This window comes from Xiphias gladius, chromosome 14 (assembly GCF_016859285.1).
Source record: "Xiphias gladius isolate SHS-SW01 ecotype Sanya breed wild chromosome 14, ASM1685928v1, whole genome shotgun sequence".
Taxonomy (NCBI): Eukaryota; Metazoa; Chordata; class Actinopteri; order Istiophoriformes; family Xiphiidae; genus Xiphias; species Xiphias gladius.
Window position 1 is genome coordinate 24,038,222 of NC_053413.1, and position 20,805 is coordinate 24,059,026.

A 20,805-nucleotide genomic window follows, 5' to 3' on the forward strand; every position below is an offset into this window, starting at 1 on the left:
TTTTGTTTGTTTGTCATTCATTTTCCAAATACAGTAATTTTTGTGCAAGTGTGTTTGACAGTCTTGACTACTGCCTGGATGACCGAAATGAGTCTACTCAGGCATGTAAGACCCCAAGACCTTCTCTGTAAGGCAGGGACTTGAGGTTTATTCATTTTAATAATTAATTCAAAATTTGAATGCCTAAAAGCTTAATGCTAAGTTAATAGTTCCCAGTGGCCAATTGTGAATTTTAAATTTTTTAAATGTCTTATTTATTTAGCACAGTCGTTTTTGTTTTCTTTCATTTTGTTCTGATGCAAAAATTGCAAAGAGGGGAGATGAACAATGAACTGATGAAACATTTTTTTAACCGTTACACCTGTTTTGTTTTGTTTTTTGTCATCGAATAGACTTTTTTTTTTTTAAATCAAAAACATGACTGAAATACCCAAACTTTAATTCACTGCTATACTGAAGATTTCTGTACAACAACACAGCGAGGAGGGGAGCGCCGGGGTGACGTAAGGGTGATCCACATCCACAGCAGTAGGAGGGGTGAGGTGGCCAGCCGCTGATCCACCGGTATCATGGCTTCCTAACAGGAGGGGGGACCGATTGAGAGGAAAACAAGGATTTCTGTTGACTGCCCGACGGATCGCCACCGCCCTTTCCAGAACCTGAGATTGGGACAGAGGGGCTCGGCCTCCCTTTTCGCCCCCAACGGCCGCCCCCGGGATCCAGGATACACTTTTAATTTTTATTGGTGAATTTCCATTCGTGAACCGTGGAAGATGGCCGACCCGGCGGAGTGCACCATCAAAGTGATGTGCCGTTTTAGGCCCCTGAACAGCTCCGAGGTGACCAGAGGCGACAGATACATTCCCAAGTTTCAAGGGGAAGACACCGTTGTAATCGCGGTGAGTTATTTTGTTGAGGGGCTTTGGCTGCCTATGTGACAAAGCCCTCTGGCACAGTCAGCAGTACGCCATTTCTGATTGTCTTGTGGCTACGGTAGCTAGCACCTTAGCTCGTTAGCTAACGTTAGCACGGGCTGACCTGATCACCGTTGCGTTGTTCCCCTGGCCCTGAGCTGCAGCCAACTTCTGGCGCCACCCAAACAATCAGTTACATTCAACTTGTCACAGATTCAGTCTCCAGTTCGTGGAAAGTGGGCTGCAGCGCTCATTTCCACCTCTCAAAAAGCTGGTCCAGTTGCTGTTGCCGTAAAAATGTCACAATTCGCAGTTGCCCTGTCATGGCTAGCGAGCTGTCATTCAACAAAGCCACTAACACATCGCCTGGCACGGGTTAAAATGTTTCCAGCGTTAGCCTGACAATTTGTCATGCTATTCACTGCATTTTTATCACGACATTTATTAATAGGTAGCTCTGCATCTCTAACGATAAAGCTGTTAATTATGAACAGTTTGCGTCAGCATAAATCGTAAGCCAGCTTTGATTTAGTAGTGGCTAACAGACTGTTGGCTAGCAGGCTAGGCCAGCTGGTAGTTGACAGATTAGCTGGCCTAGGCTAGCTGGCTAGTTTTAATACTGTAGCTTAATTAAAGCTAACATTAACTAGCTCGCCAGCTGGCTATATAACCAACCATTCTGCACACCAAGTGGAAATTAGTCCTGAGTATTAGATATAACATACACTGAAAATATACTTCCATTAAGGGATAGGAAACACAGACAATGGTAACGTCAAAATGACATCAGTGGCAGTGGAAATGTCAGATTATATGGAGACCAGAAGTAGCTTGTTGGTCTCCAATGACTGGACATTTTATAGTTAATAACTAAACAGGTTCACCTATGTTTTGAATAAATACTTAATCTGTTTTCTTTTCTTTTAACCAGGACGCACAAGTTGCGATCGAACTAAAGTTTGATGTCTTTGGTTCAATTACACCCCGCTAGTGATACAGAACACTCCACAACTTGTTCGGGATAATTGCATGGACACAATTTCAGCTATGACAAAAGAAGGCAATGCCTTTAATAATCTAGTGCCATGTTACCTCCACTTTACTGAATCAACAAAGATGTTGCCCTGAGGTCAGTTTGCAAATGATGTGCACCTGATGCTTTGTCATCAGAGGCCTATACACTGTGTCTTAAAAAGGCATTGTTTACACAACCTGGGTTCATGCCATTGTATGCCTCTGCTAAGCATATCTGTATGGCGGGAATTGAAAAATCATACACAGAAGTAAAAAGGTTGGTCTTCTCATGAGCTTTATGACTGTAGAAATTAAGAAACATAACAGCATAAGTGCCTGGCAGCCAAATTTGTACATACTATATGTTCAAAAGTCAACGGCGTATCATTTGAAAAAAACATAATGGTTAAACATTAGTTTTCCTTAGCAACAAAGGGTCATTGTCTTTGTGGACTTTGGTGTGTTCGTAATATTCACACCTGTGGGAAATAGCTCTCTAAAAGACTTTACAAGGCAATAGAAACTGATCCTCCATCTTCCATCCATGAAGTTGCAAGTGCATATGAATCACATCCTCTTTAGTGTTAAACTACTTATTAAGGTGGTGAATTCAGAATACAACCGAACTATTCATTTTCTGTCATGCCAAACAGAGAAGACTATTATAGCTGTGGTGACTTCTTGAATGGTTTTGCTGACACTGACTTCAGGCCTTAACTAATAGCAAGCATACTGTCTGTGCCCCTCAGGCATGGTGTGGCCCAGCCCAGTTCAGAATGCCAGTCAGTCATAGTGCCAAAATACCAGTGCACATTGTGAGAGCCACAAGTGTCGCAGGCCAGAGCCTAGTAGTCTCTGCTGGTGCATCTGCTTTAAGAGGTACGACACTGACAGTGCCCGTAAGCAGCAGCTCAGGCCTGCTGGGTAATCCCCCTGTGTTTTCTCTCCTGGTTACCAGCTGTTCAACTGATCACAGCATGCAGTTGGCCAGGCGCTGGGCAATCTCTCCGATGGGGAGGGTAATTATTATGGTGATGCAATTTGTTTTGCAGGTGCTCTTATCCATGGTGTCTGACTCACTTTGCTCATATTTTTTATCCATTTAAAAAAAAAATCAATCTAGAGTGTGGACCCCCTATTAGGACTGAGGTCTCGGCACCAGTGCTTCATCACTCAGCCTCTGGTGGAACTGACCACATTGCATGTTGTAAAGATGTCTGACAAGCAGCTTTACCATTGCAGGCCTTGGTAATGCTGCTTTGATTCTCTCATATATTCATGGAGGGGTCAACTTATTCCCCAGCCCAGAGATTTTTGTTTGTGTCTGGAAAGGATGAGGTGGAACGGGTGTTGTAAGTAGCTCAGTTTGCCAAGCTAGCTTTGCCAGTGTAGTGTGAGTGTGCAGCAGGTGAATTATTCATGCATCCATTACCTCCCAGTCACTTTTTCACATACAGGATCAGGCCATTCCCCCACGCTTTGCTGTCACACCTCCTATTTGCATATAGTAGCCTGGGATGCCCGGCAACAACAGGACTAAGCTACTTTTAGATAGTGTGGTGGTGGAAGTGCGTGAGAGATAAAGGGGAAGAAAAGGATTAGAGAGATAAGTAAAAGTGCTCCTGAAGCATTTAAATAAGTAAATAAAATAGAAGCAATCAACAACTGTTTTTTTATTTTATTATTATTATTTTTTTTTTTATGTGTTTCGGCCAGCTCTGTACCAGGAAGCAAACCGACTTGATAACATGTGGAAGACTGACCTATTTTGCATAGCAACACAAATCTAATTTAGATTTCAAGCAACATACAACTAGACTTATGTGGATGCTGCAGAATAACCTTGGACTTTGTCTTACTGTCTTTCCTGAATAGCTTACTCTGGGCAGTACTGAACAAAGCCGTCAAGAAGCAGGAACATGACAGAGCACTTGTGAATACTCTAACAATGCAATTCACTGTAATTACATATTCAGCAATTAATCCCATTAGAGAGAAGTGTAGGTAACGAGGCCAGTAGTAGCAGTAACAATGAGGACTTTATACCTGGGCTGCGCTATTGTTTGCTGACAGTATATGGTAGGCCCGATAGTGGCTCAGCACTCTTGTTTTGGCCAGGGTTAATTGGTAGTGTGTAGCTAGCTGGAGTGAATTATCAACTTCATAAGATGCTGCTGGTCTGTGTTGCACCGAGCTGTGCTTTAGATGTGACCGTCTGTCAGGGGGGATTATGAGCCAGGGTGCAAATTGAGGGCATCTCAGCTGTAGTAATCAGAATAATTCTTGCACTGCTTAAGGTGCTGTAGCTTTCAGTCTCAGAAAGCGAGATATTTGTGGTTTCACCTTGAGGTACGGATGTGTTTACATGTATCACAGGTCCTAAACAAGTAAGCGCCAAACAATGGCGTCTCCAGGGTGACGCCAGATGCTCGTCAGCATTCTCTGCCTGCTCTTGCTCTTAGAGCTGTTAACACCGAACCTGACAATAACTAATCTGCCACTCAGGCATGTATGTTTTGCAACCTAGGCTATCACATGCAAATGGACTTGTCCTGTTCCTAAACTTGTGATACATCAGAGCTAGAACCCCACCCATCAGGCCGGAGACAAGATGAGTCACCTGGGACTTCAAGCCTCCAAAGATGACGTGCCACTGCTGCGGTAGCCCTCTTAAGTCCAGCTATTGTTCGCTATCTCGCTAGACTTGTGCTTTGAAGTTTTGTCTAGCCCATGGGATATCACAACCAGCTGGACTCTGCTTCTTTGAAGCAGGTGGGCTCTTACGCAATAGGTAAAAGCTCAGGGTCTAAGTTTAGTTCATTATAAAAGTTGTGCTGAGATTGTTGGAGGGAAATTTAAATGGGATGAGAGGAGTTGTTTCAGGACAGGGATACACATTCTCAGAGGTGAACTGGAATGCAGCCAGCGGAGGATGAATTAGACAGAGGACATCAAGTTTGACAGTGCGGTCGTTGTGGTGGAAAGACTGACCTATGTACTTGCAACATCCCGTGTTCGAGTACAGCGAGGCATTGTTGAATGTCGTCCCTCCTATATACCCTCATATCTTGTCACCTCTGTATTGTTGCCATCAAATAAAGGCAAAATGCCTGAAAAATACTTTTAGAAGCTTACTCATCCGTGAAACAGATATTTTGAGAATCTACGTACAGTTTGGGGTGAAATATGTGTAGTGTTCATAGGAGCTGCATGCATACATTTCTTTTCCGGTAAAGATTGAGTTCCTGTAGTTAGATTTCTTTTCTTTGTTACCTCAGCCATGGTTGAAATTGCTACTCCTGCTGTTGTTTTAAAACAACCTGTTGTTGTTGTTGTTGCTGGTGGACATGTAGAGTGCATAGCTTCATTGTATCAACTGTTTACAAAACATGTCGTATAATTTTATTTTTGAGGTTAGACAATACTGGGTTTTGTTTTGATATTGTAGCCGTCACTCACTCTTCTTCTTCTGTTCATTCCAGGGTAAACCATACATGTTCGACAGAGTGTTTCAGTCAAATACAACACAGGAACAAGTGTACAACGCCTGTGCCCAGAAAATTGTAAAAGGTGAGGTGTCACTTTTGTATTTATCAGCATGTTTATAAACCAGTTATTATGTAGAGACATGTGAACTACAGATGAAATGACACCAGCACAGCCCTTTTTAAATATTGGCGTAAATACAGCTTTTCAGTCCTTGCTTCAACATGTTCTGCTTGGCGTTTTATAGATGTTCTGGAGGGCTACAATGGAACAATTTTTGCATATGGACAGACGTCGTCTGGTAAAACACACACCATGGAGGTAAGGATTACTTCTAAGAGCTGGTGTTTGTTTACCGTTTATTTGCAAGTGAAGTGCAAATTGTTTTGGCATGAAGTTTTTCCCTTGACATCATAACATTACATTCCTTTACTCTCGGATTGCAGGGGAATCTCCATGACACAGATTCAATGGGCATCATCCCCAGGATAGTTCAAGACATTTTCAACTACATCTATTCCATGGACGAAAACCTGGAGTTTCATATCAAAGTAAGCGGAGCAGGCCAGCTGTTGCACTGTCCCATTGGTTTTCCCTTATCTATTAATTAATAGTATCTTTTGATTTTTGTGTATTTTTGTAAAACCTGTGTAATATTACAGTGCCGCTGTTCTGTCATTTGCAGTAAACAAGGCAACCCCCAAGTGTGTTTGATTTTCTAGCCTCATCTCTTAGCTGGATTGCCATAATGAGGTTCTTCCTCTGTTTACAGGTTTCATATTTTGAAATCTACTTAGACAAGATCCGGGACCTTTTGGATGGTAAGCGGCTGTGACAGTAGAGTGAACAGTGTACCTCTCATATCTCCAATTTGTACCGGACAGTGGTAACAGATGTAACAAAACGAACTGCTACAAACTTGTGAACCGTGGGGGAAATTAATGCGCATCTGTGCCAGGAACACGATTGGGGATGTTAGCCGAAAACACACTGACTGTGTTATTAATAGTCAGTTCAAAATTTCTGTATGGACACAAAAATAAAAAGGTCTATGTTGTCCATACATTTTATTTGTAAAATTTCCCATATTACCCAGTTCTCACAGTTTTGTTTCCAAAAATACTTTGATTTTGGTTAAGACTCACATTTATTTTGGAACTAAAATTTTCAAGTGAAAATGAAATTTATTAAATTAATTTGAAGACACAGGCCTCGCAGTGCCTGGTCCTGATTAGATAACAGGTCTATTTCAAGGGATATGAACCTGCTTCAAGTGAGTGGAAGGATTTTAGAAGTTAATTCCTAATCGAAGCCATTAAGGTCCAAGTCCATTTGAAATGTGTTGACCCGGGGTCATCCAACACTGGCAGTAGAAAGGGAAGCAAAGGCTGCATTAAATATTTGAAGCTCCCAGAAGGACATTTTAATCACCATGTCTTAAAAGTTAATATTTAAATTTTGAATTTTTAGAGTGTTATTTAAAAACCAAAGGCTCATACCACAATATACCACAATATGCTCTGTGTTTGAAGTGCAAAGTCGGTCTCTCTGACACAGTATTTTGCTCTTATTTCCAGTGTCAAAGACCAATTTGTCGGTGCATGAAGACAAAAACAGAGTACCCTACGTCAAGGTTAGACCTAACCCCCTGTCACAATTCAAAGATCTGGTAAAACCTGTTTGAGTAGGCCATAATTCTAACCTCATATTCTTGCTGTGTATATATACACTTTTTTTCTTTTTAAAGGGCTGCACCGAGAGATTTGTCTGCAGCCCAGAGGAGGTCATGGATACAATCGATGAAGGCAAATCTAACAGACATGTAGCAGTTACAAGTAAGATAACATTCTATTCTTATCAAGTAATCGGTGTCAGAAACCCATAGACTGGAGTTTTTGCATTTGAGGCCAATACGCTTTGACCAAATGGGTTTTATTTCTCTCGTAGACATGAACGAGCACAGCTCCAGGAGTCACAGTATCTTCCTGATAAACGTCAAACAGGAGAACACGCAGACAGAGCAGAAGCTCAGTGGCAAACTCTACCTGGTGGATCTGGCTGGTAGTGAAAAGGTATGGAGAATCACAGGAAGGCTTAACAATCTGTTAAACATATTGGTACAATTAGGCATATTCGTTCTGGTCCAGGAGTAGTTTTGTGGTAAACTATTCTAATCTACATTTTTGGTGGACCCGTTTCCCCTTTTATTGTCTGGTTGTAATTCGGTTGGGCCAAACTCAGATTACAGTCTGTTCTTTGTCTTAATCTTTGAGCTGCACAGGATCTCGCTGAGGTTATTGTCTATGTCATTTTTCAGGTCAGTAAAACAGGAGCGGAGGGAGCTGTGCTGGATGAAGCCAAGAACATCAACAAGTCTCTGTCGTCCCTTGGAAATGTCATCTCTGCTCTGGCTGAAGGAACGGTCAGTAACTCTCCTTCAACTTTAGCTTGGTTGGTGTTATCATGGAGATCCATTTGTTGAATATGTTGTCGTGTTCTTTGGCATTTGGTCTTTAAATTTTCACTGTAATAAAAATTGAATTGCCTAATGAGAAAATTGAGGTTTCCTAATTCAGGTTACTATGACAGAGTTAAATGTCTTTAATCTTTATTACAGATCATAATGAGCCCAAATCTGTTTTTGGCATTATTATCTTGTTATCTTGCTTATCCAGCTCAACAAGTGTTAGATCTGTTACAACCTCCAGTGGGATTTTTTTTTTTTTTTTCAACATGTTTTATAGCATTTTGAAACTACAGACATTACTATTAATGTGGCAGACAGAAGGGGACGTCTCTTCTGTTTACCAGCTGCACAGCCTAGAGCCAGGTGTGCATCTGGAAAACCAGCATCTTTTTCAGTTATTTGACTGTGAAAGGACCGCTCTTAGCCATCTACAGGTCCTTTTTGCTGCGGAAATAACTTTAGCACATAAAAACTTTCCTCCAAGCAATGTTTTGCTTTAGCTGTTTCATACCGATTTCACACTTTTCATTTCAATCAGTGATCGGTTTGTTCCAGTGCCCGTTCGCTCCGTAAACAACCTGGGGCAGACAGCTGCTGATATATTTGTGACAGTCTAAAACAAATGAGCTATTGTACAGAGATGTCTCTCTCCCGACTGAGCATAGTAATGTCTAAAGAAGCAGACTGCTGCAGCTCAACTACTTGTATCATTAATAATAGAATATAGAGGTATCAAGTTGGCATCTAACTTAAATAAACTCGTGACAGCTGTAACCGAAGCCGTTCACATCCTGTTGGCTCAGTGCAGAATGTTAAGGTGAATCATCCCAGTTTAGAGAATACCACACCTTTTCTGTCTAACTGTGATGTCGGTCACAAATGGTTTTTACAAATGACCATATATAGTCATTTGCAAGGTTTCCCCCAGGAAGTAGTTTAATTGAAGTGTAGGCAACTCAGATCTTGACCCATCTAGTCTGATGGTTAATATAGTCACAAGATAACACCCTAAACAATAGCCGCACTTGTTAAATATATGACATTAAGGGCAATTTGTCAATAATTTTGTTTACTGATGAATAGAAAAGAGAGTTTTTAATCAAATTCTCTATTTTCTGAAAGAACACAGGGCCCGTCACAGTTCAATTAATATAGCGTACCCTTTTCATCAAATTTTTTTCTTTGTATATTTGTGTCTGATTGCCAGGCCTACATCCCATACCGAGACAGCAAGATGACCCGTATCCTGCAGGACTCGCTGGGTGGTAACTGTCGAACCACCATTGTTATCTGCTGCTCGCCTTCTTCCTTTAATGAGGCCGAAACCAAATCCACTCTCATGTTTGGACAAAGGTTAGTAAGCCGGTAGAAGGAAACAAGCCACACTGTTCTATGTATTTTCTTTAGTCTGTCATAGAAATACTGTTGTTTTACCGAAAAAAAATTGAATTGAGGTCCCTTTGGAAAAATTCAAATTTTAATTAATAATCTAAGATAGTTAAGAAGTCCATTTATAGATAATAAAAAAGTAATGAAAAGCCATACTTAAAATGGTACTGTATTCATATTCATTGTCACAGTTAGTCAAATGATAGTTCAAGCTTGGTTCCTGGTACATTTAGATGCCTTTTTTTTTTTTTTTTGAAGGACTAATGGTGCATAAAATTGTTTGTTTTTTCCTGCATCCAGAGCAAAGACTATCAAGAACACTGTCACTGTGAACATTGAGCTGACAGCAGAACAGTGGAAGCAGAAGTATGAGAGGGAGAAGGAGAAGAATAAGACACTGAGGAACACCATCACCTGGTTGGAGAACGAGCTCAACCGCTGGAGGAATGGTGAGGAAGTAGACTGTGTCTTATTCCATTGTTTCATGCCCTGTTTCATTTCCCTGCCCATCCACAGATTCTAATCTAAAAATCTTAATGTGAAGAGCTGGTTTCGATCCATAGTGTATCAGGGACAGTTTACGTTTTTTGACATTACAGATGAAGCTCCTTAGACACCACACCTTCCACTCATACTGAACATAATCTGTAATCTCCCGCTCCAGGTGAGAGTGTGCCAGTGGAGGAGCAGTTTGACAAGGAGAAGGCCAACGCCGAGGTGCTGGCCCTGGACAACATAATCAACGACAAGCCGGCCTCCACGCCCAATGTCCCCGGCGTTCGCCTCACCGATGTGGAGAAGGACAAGTGTGAGGCTGAGCTGGCCAAGCTTTACAAACAGCTGGATGATAAAGTGAGAAATACATTTGTTTGTTTTAGCAGATGTTCAACAATCACTACGTAATGGAGCGATGCTTTGTCGCAGCTTTGACGGGTCATTGCCTGCTCAGTCGATTCCCAAACAATATGTCATAAGGTTGAATTAACTGAGCTGGTGATAAATTGAATGAGGACCCTCAAAGAGAGATCTTGGACAAATACAAATATTCCTAATACAGAAAACCAAAACGGTTGTCCCTTTTATTTCTTCCAAGTCTTTAGGAGTTTCACCTGGCACTGTCTATCTACAGTGAGACCTGGGGCGCTCTGTGTGAATGCTAATGTTGCTGTGTGTCTTTGTACAGGATGAGGAGATCAACCAGCAGAGCCAGCTGGCAGAGAAGCTGAAGCAGCAGATGCTGGACCAGGAGGAGGTGAGTACTGGAGGTCCAACATGTGGGGAGACGCAGGCGCTGCATAAACGTTTGATCTTTGTAGCCTCAGCGGCAAAGGAAGACTTGACACATGGGGCTGTCAGAGCTGTCAAGTCATATTTATATTTTGCTTACTCCAGCCCTGGTGTCTCAATCAGAATAAAAATTAATTACTATGAAAAATGTTATTTTGTTGTAAATCTATCTCATTAAAGTAAATCTTGCACCCTTAACGTATCATTACATCACTGTTGAATTCCCATACTGTACTAGATCCCTTCTTTCACAGACATGCTTGAGGGCAGTTGTAAAATACCAAAGAAAAGTCAGGCTGATAACGGGCCAAATAAAAATACAAACTGCTTATTCATCCATAACAAACACTGAATAGTTGCTACAGCCCTTATAAATTTGAAAGCAAGCGGCATAATTAAAGTTGTCTCCCGTGCATGCAGCTTCTAGCCTCCTCCCGCCGCGATCATGAGAACCTACAGGCAGAGCTGAACCGCCTGCAGGCAGAGAACGAGGCCTCCAAAGAGGAGGTGAAAGAGGTGCTGCAGGCTCTGGAGGAGCTGGCCGTCAACTATGACCAGAAGAGCCAGGAGGTAGAGGACAAGACCAAGGAGTTCGAGGCCATCAGCGAGGAGCTCAGCCAGAAATCGGTGAGCTGGGGACCCATATCAGCAGGCCCAGAGTCACCGTGGTGCTTTAATATTAGTCATGACTCTTATTTTATGTCCTCTATTTTGGCTATTTTAACACAAACATGCAAAGCTATAATTATACTCGCACAACCTGCAGGGATAAAAACACTCACTGACTCATGCATGCATTTAGAGCTGCTACAGCCCCAATCCTTTTTACCTTTCACTATTTAAAACCTTTTCCAGGTCTGAAATTTACTGTTGAGTGAAAAAAGAACCATTCTCATGATGTGCCTCAAGCCAAACCAGTTAAGCAATAAGCAATAAATCAATCATTTGAAAAAGCAGCCCTGACTAAATAACAGTTACCCCGGGCTGTTTGTAACAGTAATAATAGTTAGGCATAAATTAAGAATGTAGCTATTGGGTTTATGTTAACCACCATCAACAATTTCAGTACCTGTTAATAATGAAGTAAAAGTTAAAGGGGGAAAGACAGAAATTTATGAGTGGTGAATATGAGAAAATAGTAAAAGGGTTGATAATATATATATTTGATCATTAAATCTTCTCTCTCTCTTCAGTCCATCCTGTCGTCTCTGGACTCTGAGCTCCAGAAGCTGAAGGAGATGTCCAACCACCAGAAGAAGAGGGTGACTGAGATGATGTCGTCACTGCTCAAAGATTTAGCCGAGATTGGTATTGCAGTGGGCAGCAATGACATCAAGGTACTGAGATGGTTTCTGCACTGTTACCATAGCAACGCCGTACCAGTGCCAGCCTCTGAGAAGGCATGAAGAAATTTAGTTCTCCAGTTCAACTTCCCTCTGTCCAATTTTACCTTGTTATTTGTTTTTCTTGCTCTCCTCCTTTTCCTTCCTTCCTCTGTGTGGTCTAACTTTCCTCTTCCGTCTCTCTAGCAACATGAGGGCGGCAGCGGTCTGATAGACGAGGAGTTCACGGTGGCTCGTCTCTACATCAGCAAGATGAAGTCGGAAGTGAAGAGCATGGTGAAACGCTGCAAGCAGCTGGAGGGCACCCAGTCAGAGAGCAACAAGAAGATGGATGAGAACGAGAAGGAGCTGGCCGCCTGCCAGCTGCGCATCTCCCAGGTACGTAGGAACTAACTACAAACAATGCTGTGAACTGAAAATGTACACCTCAGTGATCCCTGTGTGTGACCAGAAAGAATAGTTCTGTGAATTTTCTGAAAACTCATAAGGATTGTACGTGTAAACGTCTGTCTTGCGTCTTCTGTCTCCAGCATGAGGCTAAAATCAAGTCGCTGACTGAGTACCTGCAGAACGTGGAGCAGAAGAAGAGGCAGCTGGAGGAGAACGTGGACTCTCTCAATGAAGAACTCGTCAAGCTCAGCGCTCAGGGTATGTTGTTATTCGAAGAACAGAGCCAGAGATACAGCGGTGACCACAGCACTCACTTAAACTGGGGATTGGTTAGGAAACGCTCTCTTCAGTTCCAGTTGATTCCTGATACTGAATTACGGATCTACTGTAATGTATACTGTTGACAATATGGCGGATCAGAGCAAGTGCTAAAGTGTGCATAAGAACACAGCAGCATGGTAAAAGGTATAGAAGAGTAAGTCTAGGAAAGCCTGAATTTGCGAGAAGAAAAATCTGGTCATTGCTTTCAACATATTTTGGCTTCTTTTCTTTTTATGACAAAAGTCAGATCTTAAGAGATTGAATAACCAAAGTCAAGAAGCAAAATTGGAACCGGTTTGAAGTATAAACAATATCCACTCCTAACTAATTTTCATATTCTTAGGGTACAGTAAAAACTCATTTCAGTGTGTTTATTCCTCTACTCCAATCTCATGAAAGGGAATCGTATGTTTCTATTTTACAGAGAAAGTCCATGCTATGGAGAAAGAGAATGAGATCCAGACCGCCAATGAAGTCAAGGTATGTTCCTCTGCCCCGTTAAACAGTAGACATAAGAACAGTCTTCCGCTTGGGGAGCAAGGCAGAAGAAATTGATTCAAAGTTTCTGACTTTTATGCATTTAATTTTTACATCAGATGAGTGCTGCCATCAACAACCATTTGAAAACTCTGAAAATTTGAAATCGCATCCTAAACACAGAGCTTTGCTTAGCTGGAGTACCAATAAAAATCCCAGCATGCTGGTCTTTCATCGTGTTTTTGCAAATGACTCTGTCCAATAAAGAATGTGTAAATTTGGTGTTTGCCTGTTCAGGAAGCGGTGGAGAAGCAGATCCACTCCCACCGTGAAGCTCACCAGAAACAGATCAGCAGCCTGAGGGACGAGCTGGACAACAAGGAGAAACTCATCACTGAACTGCAGGAGTAAGAATTCAGTTTCTGTCTGGGACTTCATTTACTGCTATTGCCGTCGGTCAGTGCCGCCCTAGTAAAGAAATGGCAGCAACAGGGACAAATGTTTAAATTAACAGACAAAGGGACATTTAATATCACAAGGAAAGCAATGTTTATTGATGATTTGCTTCCCTAATTTAATGTATTTTCAGTTGAAACAGAGTGTTGAGTCAGAACCTAACAGAGTTAGGGACTGTTGACACGACAGATTGGGTCAGAACAAAATTAGAAAGTACTCTGTGCATGAACTTGAGCTATGGCAGATACCTTATTCTTTAAAATGAATACAGGGCTGAGATGTCAAGAAAGGGTGACCTCTCTTAACCATTGTTGTATTTTGTTTTTTTCCAGTCTGAACCAAAAGATCATGCTGGAGCAAGAGAGGCTCAGAGTGGAGCACGAGAAACTCAAATCCACCGACCAGGAGAAGAGCCGCAAGCTACATGAGCTTACGTATGTTTCACACATGAGCAAGCACACACACTATTTTCCCCTGACCACTGTTTTCACTTTCTTGACTCAATATGGTGCAGACAATAAACTTGCCGCCATTTCTAATCATATAACATTTATTATCAACAGTAACTGAGCACATGTGCAATAGCTACTTACTGTCAGTAATGACATACACCGTCATTGTGGTGGTGTGTGTATTTCTTAAGTTTTAACTATGTTTTTTGTTGTTGTTGTTGTTCAGGGTGATGCAGGACAGAAGGGAGCAGGCCAGACAGGACCTGAAGGGTCTGGAAGAGACAGTGGTGAGTTCATCTACATTAGCTGATGATTAAATACACTGACAGAACTATTTTTTGAGCAACTATAAAGGATAATCTCCTTTTAATTTTTGGTCTATGTCTTATAAAACAGTTACAATCCCATGCTACAACTTAAATTCATGTTAAACGTATAGAACTATTATTATACGTGACCTGTCCTTTCTCACTACAGGCCAAGGAGCTGCAGACCCTGCACAACCTGAGGAAACTCTTTGTCCAGGACCTGGCCACCAGAGTGAAAAAGGTGAATCCCATTTTCATTGATCGGCTGTTGGTAGTCTGGCGGTAAAGAGAAACGTCCAAAAAAAGTTCCATTAAGGGGAATCTCTTCTGCAAAAAAAGGCATAGAGTTCAGCAAAAAAGACCCTACATACAACTCCCCCCTGTCATAAATAAAACCACAGTTAATAACTATATCACAGCAATAAACTGCAGTAATGGGAATCGTGGCAGATGGCAGGACTCTATATTTTAATCTGTGTTCATGACTCGTCCTGCTTTTTTGTTTATTTTTTTAAAACATTTGTTGTATTTGTTGTGCAGAGCGCTGAGATGGACTCAGACGACACAGGTGGCAGCGCTGCACAGAAACAGAAAATCTCCTTTCTTGAGAACAATCTTGAGCAACTCACCAAGGTTCACAAACAGGTAGGGGTTCCACATGCACACGTAGCCAAAGATTATTCCTGTCCTTTCAGGATGTCACACGACTCACCTCTGACTGCTCTCCTTTGTAGTTCTTACTCCCCCGTTTCATTTCATTCTCTTCTTTTTTCCTGTTTGCTCTACCATCTTCACCTTCCTTTTCTCCTATCATTATAATTCCTCAATCTTATCTGCCCAAAGTTCAACGAAAAATAGTTAATAACCACTTTTTTAGGGTGTTTTAAGTTCATAGCCAAAGAAAAGCACATTGCAAAATATTTCCGTAATTCTGAGTGATGCTTTTAAACGATGCAAACTGTCTCGCAGTTGGTTCGTGATAATGCAGACTTGCGCTGTGAGCTTCCTAAACTGGAAAAGCGTCTTCGTGCTACGGCTGAGCGGGTCAAGGCCCTGGAGTCTGCTCTGAAGGAGGCCAAGGAGAATGCCGCCCGCGACCGCAAGCGCTACCAGCAGGAGGTGGACCGCATCAAGGAGGCCGTCAGAGCCAAGAACATGGCCAGGAGGGGACATTCGGCCCAGATCGGTTAGTAATGAAACTCACAACTACAATATATCTAGTTTTATTCAGGGAATTTTTGTGGCATGCCACAGGGGCTGGTAGGTTCCAAACTTCCTCTGCTATTATTGTATTTGTAGGTGACTTTTTAGCTACAGGAAAAACGGAGCATAAACATTAGTCTTCAAACCATATATAGGAGGAGGCTAGGCTCACATTAAGGTTATAATGAGTAATAGTGACATCAGGCTAAGAGGTCAGCTTTGGTAATGTCCTAAAATTATTTATAATGAGATCTGATTGAGACTGCACCTCCAAAGACTCAAATACTAACGCAAAGAGAAGTTTGGGGTATTCATAGAGACACAGTGAGTGACACACGTGCGCATTTCAGCAACGTAAACGTCTGAAAATAACTGGCTGGAAACCTGGAAATCAGCAAACCAAAAGCTTAGGATGAGCAGGTGTTCCCTTTCTTCTGCAAACCCCTTTTCATTGACAGAGGAGATATTGGCAGGTTGAAAGCATTTATGACTTGTCTGAAATGAAATGCTCATCTCCTCCTAGTCTCATTTAAGTATTGTTTGTACCTTGATTTTGCAAACAAAATTATTCCCTTTCAGCTTTGGTATGGATTCATTTGAATGACTTGTGTGGGTCTAGATATAGATACAAGCCAGAATCCCAAAGCTCAGCTATTAGGTTTCATATGTTTTAAAAAAACAAACACAGTCCTCAGTCCCATCTTCATCCTGTCCCCAGCTAAACCAATCCGGCCCGGGCAGCAGCCGGTGGCATCTCCCACCCACCCCAACATCAACCGCAGCGGAGGCAGCTTCTACCAGAACAGCCAGACGGTGTCCATCAGGGGGGGAGGCAGCGGCAAACCAGACAAGAAGTAAGTGCACCACCATCGGTAATAAAACCATTGCTTTAATCAGTTTGGAATCCAGTCTTTAGTGTACATAAGCATAAGCATCCTCAATAAAAACATTCATAAAGTAAGATTTTCCTTGTTTGTGAAACAGCATGCGCATCAATACAAAAGCCGCCTCAATTTGAAGGTTAACGGACGACTGTTTGACACGCGTTGATGTAACTTGTCAGAAGCATATGATGGATGGTAGCAGCCTCGTGAGCAGAAAGTACGACCTCAGCTAACAGTGCTGTTTCTTTCTCTTTATCTGCAGCTGAAGAGAGCAGCAGGATAGAAGGACAAAACCACAGAAGAAGCCAATATCACGCCCCCTGCCCACCCCGACAACCTGTCATTCCATTACAGCGAACAGGCTCCTCGTCGCTGCTTTGGAGCCAAGAAGGAGTTTCTGAATTATAAATATATATATATAAATATTCCTGGCCTGTACAGCTCCAGTCCCCCACCACCTCCAACCACTACCCACTTCCCCCAATTCTGACCATGACTTATCTCTTTTTCTCTTACTGGATATAATGAAAAAAGACAACAAATTTAATATACAAAAGGCAAGATAATATTCTTATCCACGGAACCAAACGCAGTTTTGAGCGCAGCCTTGGCGAGTGAAACCGCACGCGACTCAAATGTGTAGCTTCGGTTTCGTCTTTGTTCTGCACAGTCTGTCGTCATCCGTCGTCATCGTGCGAGTAGTGCTGCACTGTGCCAAGCTGAATGTAACGGTAGCAAGAGCCGAAAAAAAATAAACACCTAAAACAAACAAACAAACAAAAAAAAAACAAAAAAAGAAACCCCCAAAAAAACCAAAAAAAAAAAAGAGGAGACCCTATCAAGAGAAATAGCTTGACCCTATAGGCTAACCTCTGTACATTTCATCATTATTATTATTGGTTGTTAACCACACTTTTCTCTGGCTAGATTTTTCATGCTTCTGTGAGGGGAAAAAAAACAAAAAAACAAAAAAAACTGCGTGGGTTTTGAATTGACTAGAGGGCGTTGAGCACTACTGTTCTGTCCGGTCTTGTTGTACAGACGTACGTTTGGCACTACTGCACAAGCCTCCCCGGAGAGAGAACTGAACGGCAATCGGGCAATGGCTGAAAAGAAGGATTGAAGAGATGAAAAGCCAAGACGTGCGACAGTGTACTGTAGATGTATTTAACTAAATACCTGTGGAGGCCAATTGTTTTTATCATTAAGTTAAAATAAAACCTATACTCGTTGTCGGTGACTTCATGAGAAGGATGTAAAGAATGTAGGAAGAAGGAAAGAAAAAGGAGAATGATCCAGTTAACAAAACAAACTTCCACCTTTTAGCATAGCCTATGCTAAGTAGCTAAATGTACTGTTTTTACTCCTCTCAGTGGTTAATAATGCTGCGTTAATGGACGCTATTTATATCTCCCTGCGCATCGGAGCACATAGACTTGAGATAGCACACACAATGCTTGTCCTGTCCTAGCTGGGTTCACTGTCACTCACTCATCTCCCTTCACTCGGATAGTCAGGACCTTTTTTTTCTTTGTTTCTTTCTTTGTTTTTCAGTTGTAAACCTGACCTGTCAGGAACTGTTTGATCCCTGCCGTACCACGATTTCTTTTCAAGGGTGCCTCGCTTCTATATATATTTCATTTTTGTCTTCCCTTCCACCCCCTTTTTGTTGATTCTTGTAGATTTTGGACCTGTAACTGTACGTGCCCCTTTGGTTGTAAATTTGCAGAAAGCAAGTTGTTTTGCTGCGTTTCATGTACTGTATCTCTTTTTATTGTTCCGTAGATCGTGTAGATGCATATTTGAAGGGGGAACGGCGGGCAGGGGGTTTCGAGTCGATGGGTCAGACCCTTGCCGCTGATCAGCCAGTCAGGAGAGCAGGGTCTAAAATTGCACAACAATTTTCTGTTATCACCAGGAGGAAGGGTTTATTTAACTAAATCTAGTCAGAGGTGTTGCATTTATTTGGTGTTCTGTTGTCTTTGTTGTATTTTTTTAGTGTTTTTTTTGTTTTGTTTTGTTTTTTGTTTTAATTCCCACCACAGCTTGTTGTTTTTTTTTTGTTTTTTTTGTTTTTAACCCTGTGAAGCCCCAGTGCATTGGCAAAGACCTTGTTGTGATTGTAACCCCAGCATGAGAACACTAACATCTTGTGCAAGTGCAATATACTGTAAAATACACTGTATATCGGTCGACCGGCAGGTGTGATCAGGGTCTAAGCAGCGGTAATCCTGCCATATGAAGTCAAAGTCCTGCCCCCTCTTCTCTGTTGGCTTCAGTTTCACTAACTTGGTTTATTTTCTCACTGAGGGCTTCTTTCATTGTTCTTTTTGAAAAGCTGAAACGTGAAACGGGACTTTTTCTGCCAATATTCAAAGATAAATGGGTATCTGTTGATGTACTGGGCAGTAAACTGCCTGTACCACTTCAATATGGTAAACCTTTGCTATCCAGTACAGTATTATATATTTAAATTAAGATGTAAACATAAATATTTAAATTTTTAGACAGAGAAATTAAAGAAGCCTTCATTTGGGGAAAAAAAAAACAAAAAAACCAAACATTTCTGACTGAGGCTAGTGGAACAAATCTAGCTCGAAGACGGGGATGGGATTTTGGCTTTCTCTTGTAAGATGTCATACTAAAACCTGTCATCTTGTAACAGGAAAGTTGGGTTTAATAGCACTTCTTCACAATATCTGCACTCAGAAAAACACTCAAAATGTGGCTGGTTTTGACTGGAGGAAAAAAAGAAGTTTCCAAAGTCCTGTAAATGGAACTGTCCGTTGACGGCAAATAATTTAAGTATTACTTTCTTCAAGCTGCCGGGAGGAGTAGCTCCCACGTATCTATGACAGGACAGTGTTTGTGTCTATCGAGATGGTTTATTCCCTCTGTGTAATATTCTAGATTAGTGAAGCCTTTGCAGCATGGACCTCAAAATGTTTATCCTTTGACCTTCCTCCAAAACTTGATATGAAATGGGGAAAAATGGTAAATAAAAACAGCAAAAATATTGGTGGTGTGTTCCTGAATCATATTGAATTTTGCATTAAACATGAGGAAACATGGCATCTAAATTTCAAAAAAACAAAAGTGTATCCACTTTTTTTTATTACTGTGTAATAGTTGGTCAATTTTTAAAGGAGAGTTTTGAGGATCCATCTGTAGACAAGGTACTGGATCATTCCTGGAGAACTGGGGCACAAATAGCTGGGCTCTGATATGGACGGAGATGGGAAGTTAATGAGATCACAGTTTTGGATTGACTGCATGATGTAAATGTATGTGTGATTAAATAATTATGAGAAAACTCTGCCAATCCTCTGTCCTTTTTGTGTTCGGTGTGGATTCCCCGATTGTTTTTGCAAGAGTGAAGCAAACAGATTATGACTGATTTAATGTTGGAGCGTTGTCGTGCTCACAAACGGATTCGCTGTAATTTTGATACAGTAGAATCTTGTAGAAAATGAGTATGAGGGGTAGACACTACACAGCCGGTGCTTTTGGTCTGGGACCGGGTCTTCATGGTTTGGGATAGGCCCCTTGAAATCTGGCACCATTTACAAGGGGTTTATAAGGTGTTGATAAAGGCTCTATTGCCAGTTAATAAATTGTTCACTAATTTTTTATGGATCAATTTCAAGTCATTAACAACAACCACCTCTGGGTTGCCAGGTTGTGGATCATCCCTTTTTCTTTTTAGCCAGCTATTTAACTCAATAGAGAGACTTCTATTGGACTGTCCTGGAAAAGGGCTGCACCAAAATCCATTTATAAATACTTATTAACGTTTACAACCGTAGACTTGATGGACTACTGTAGAACACTTGATGATTTAGTGACATTTGAAGGTGACTACCTTCTGCCGATGGCTCATTACCCTTTATTAATGGCTTGCTTACATTTATGACTGCGTGCGAGATGACATTAGAGAGCGAGAAACATGCCGTCCTCCGTTAATGACTTATCGCCGTTCATACCTGCTTACGTGATGGCTTGGAAGGGGAATTCAAGTTGCTGGGAAAGTGTCATGCCGGGGGAGCATTTCCTACAACCTGGCCACCCAAAAGCTGTCCTTATTAGTGGCTTATAGCTGATGTGGGGAGCATCAGTAAATGAGTTATTAACCATGAATGAAGCCATAAATTCAAGGTTAAAAGGTCTTTGTAAGTGGTCCCCAGTCAGAAAGTGGTGCCTGAAATCCCAATGCCACAGCATCCAATGATACCTCAGACTGTAGTGTGTACTTCCAGCTTTGTGGCAGCAGTTTTGAAGACAGGCTTTTTTTTTTTTTTCATGTTTGCTGTTGTGTGAAAAATAAACGGAAATCACTGAAAGTTGTGATCACGGCTTCACTACATTTGCAGTCTCAGAACACAGTTGCCAGGAGTAAATCACACTGTAAAGACAA

The 20,805-nt window shown here is 41.6% G+C and overlaps 1 protein-coding gene across 1 annotated transcript; it reads left to right on the forward strand.

Moving 5' to 3' along the window:
• Positions 1-495: 495 nt before the first annotated feature.
• Positions 496-19,487, forward strand: LOC120798723 (kinesin-1 heavy chain). The gene is made up of 26 exons (XM_040143272.1): positions 496-899; positions 5,411-5,498; positions 5,662-5,735; positions 5,861-5,965; positions 6,187-6,235; positions 6,992-7,047; positions 7,162-7,249; positions 7,362-7,486; positions 7,732-7,836; positions 9,089-9,234; positions 9,571-9,719; positions 9,935-10,122; positions 10,454-10,522; positions 10,978-11,184; positions 11,751-11,894; positions 12,087-12,278; positions 12,431-12,548; positions 13,036-13,091; positions 13,386-13,495; positions 13,877-13,978; positions 14,223-14,283; positions 14,474-14,545; positions 14,845-14,949; positions 15,274-15,490; positions 16,226-16,361; positions 16,654-19,487. Exons 1-26 carry the CDS (start codon positions 774-776, stop codon positions 16,655-16,657), a joined length of 2,892 nt encoding a protein of 963 aa, XP_039999206.1. The 5' UTR covers positions 496-773; the 3' UTR covers positions 16,658-19,487.
• The last annotated feature ends 1,318 nt before the right edge of the window (positions 19,488-20,805 follow it).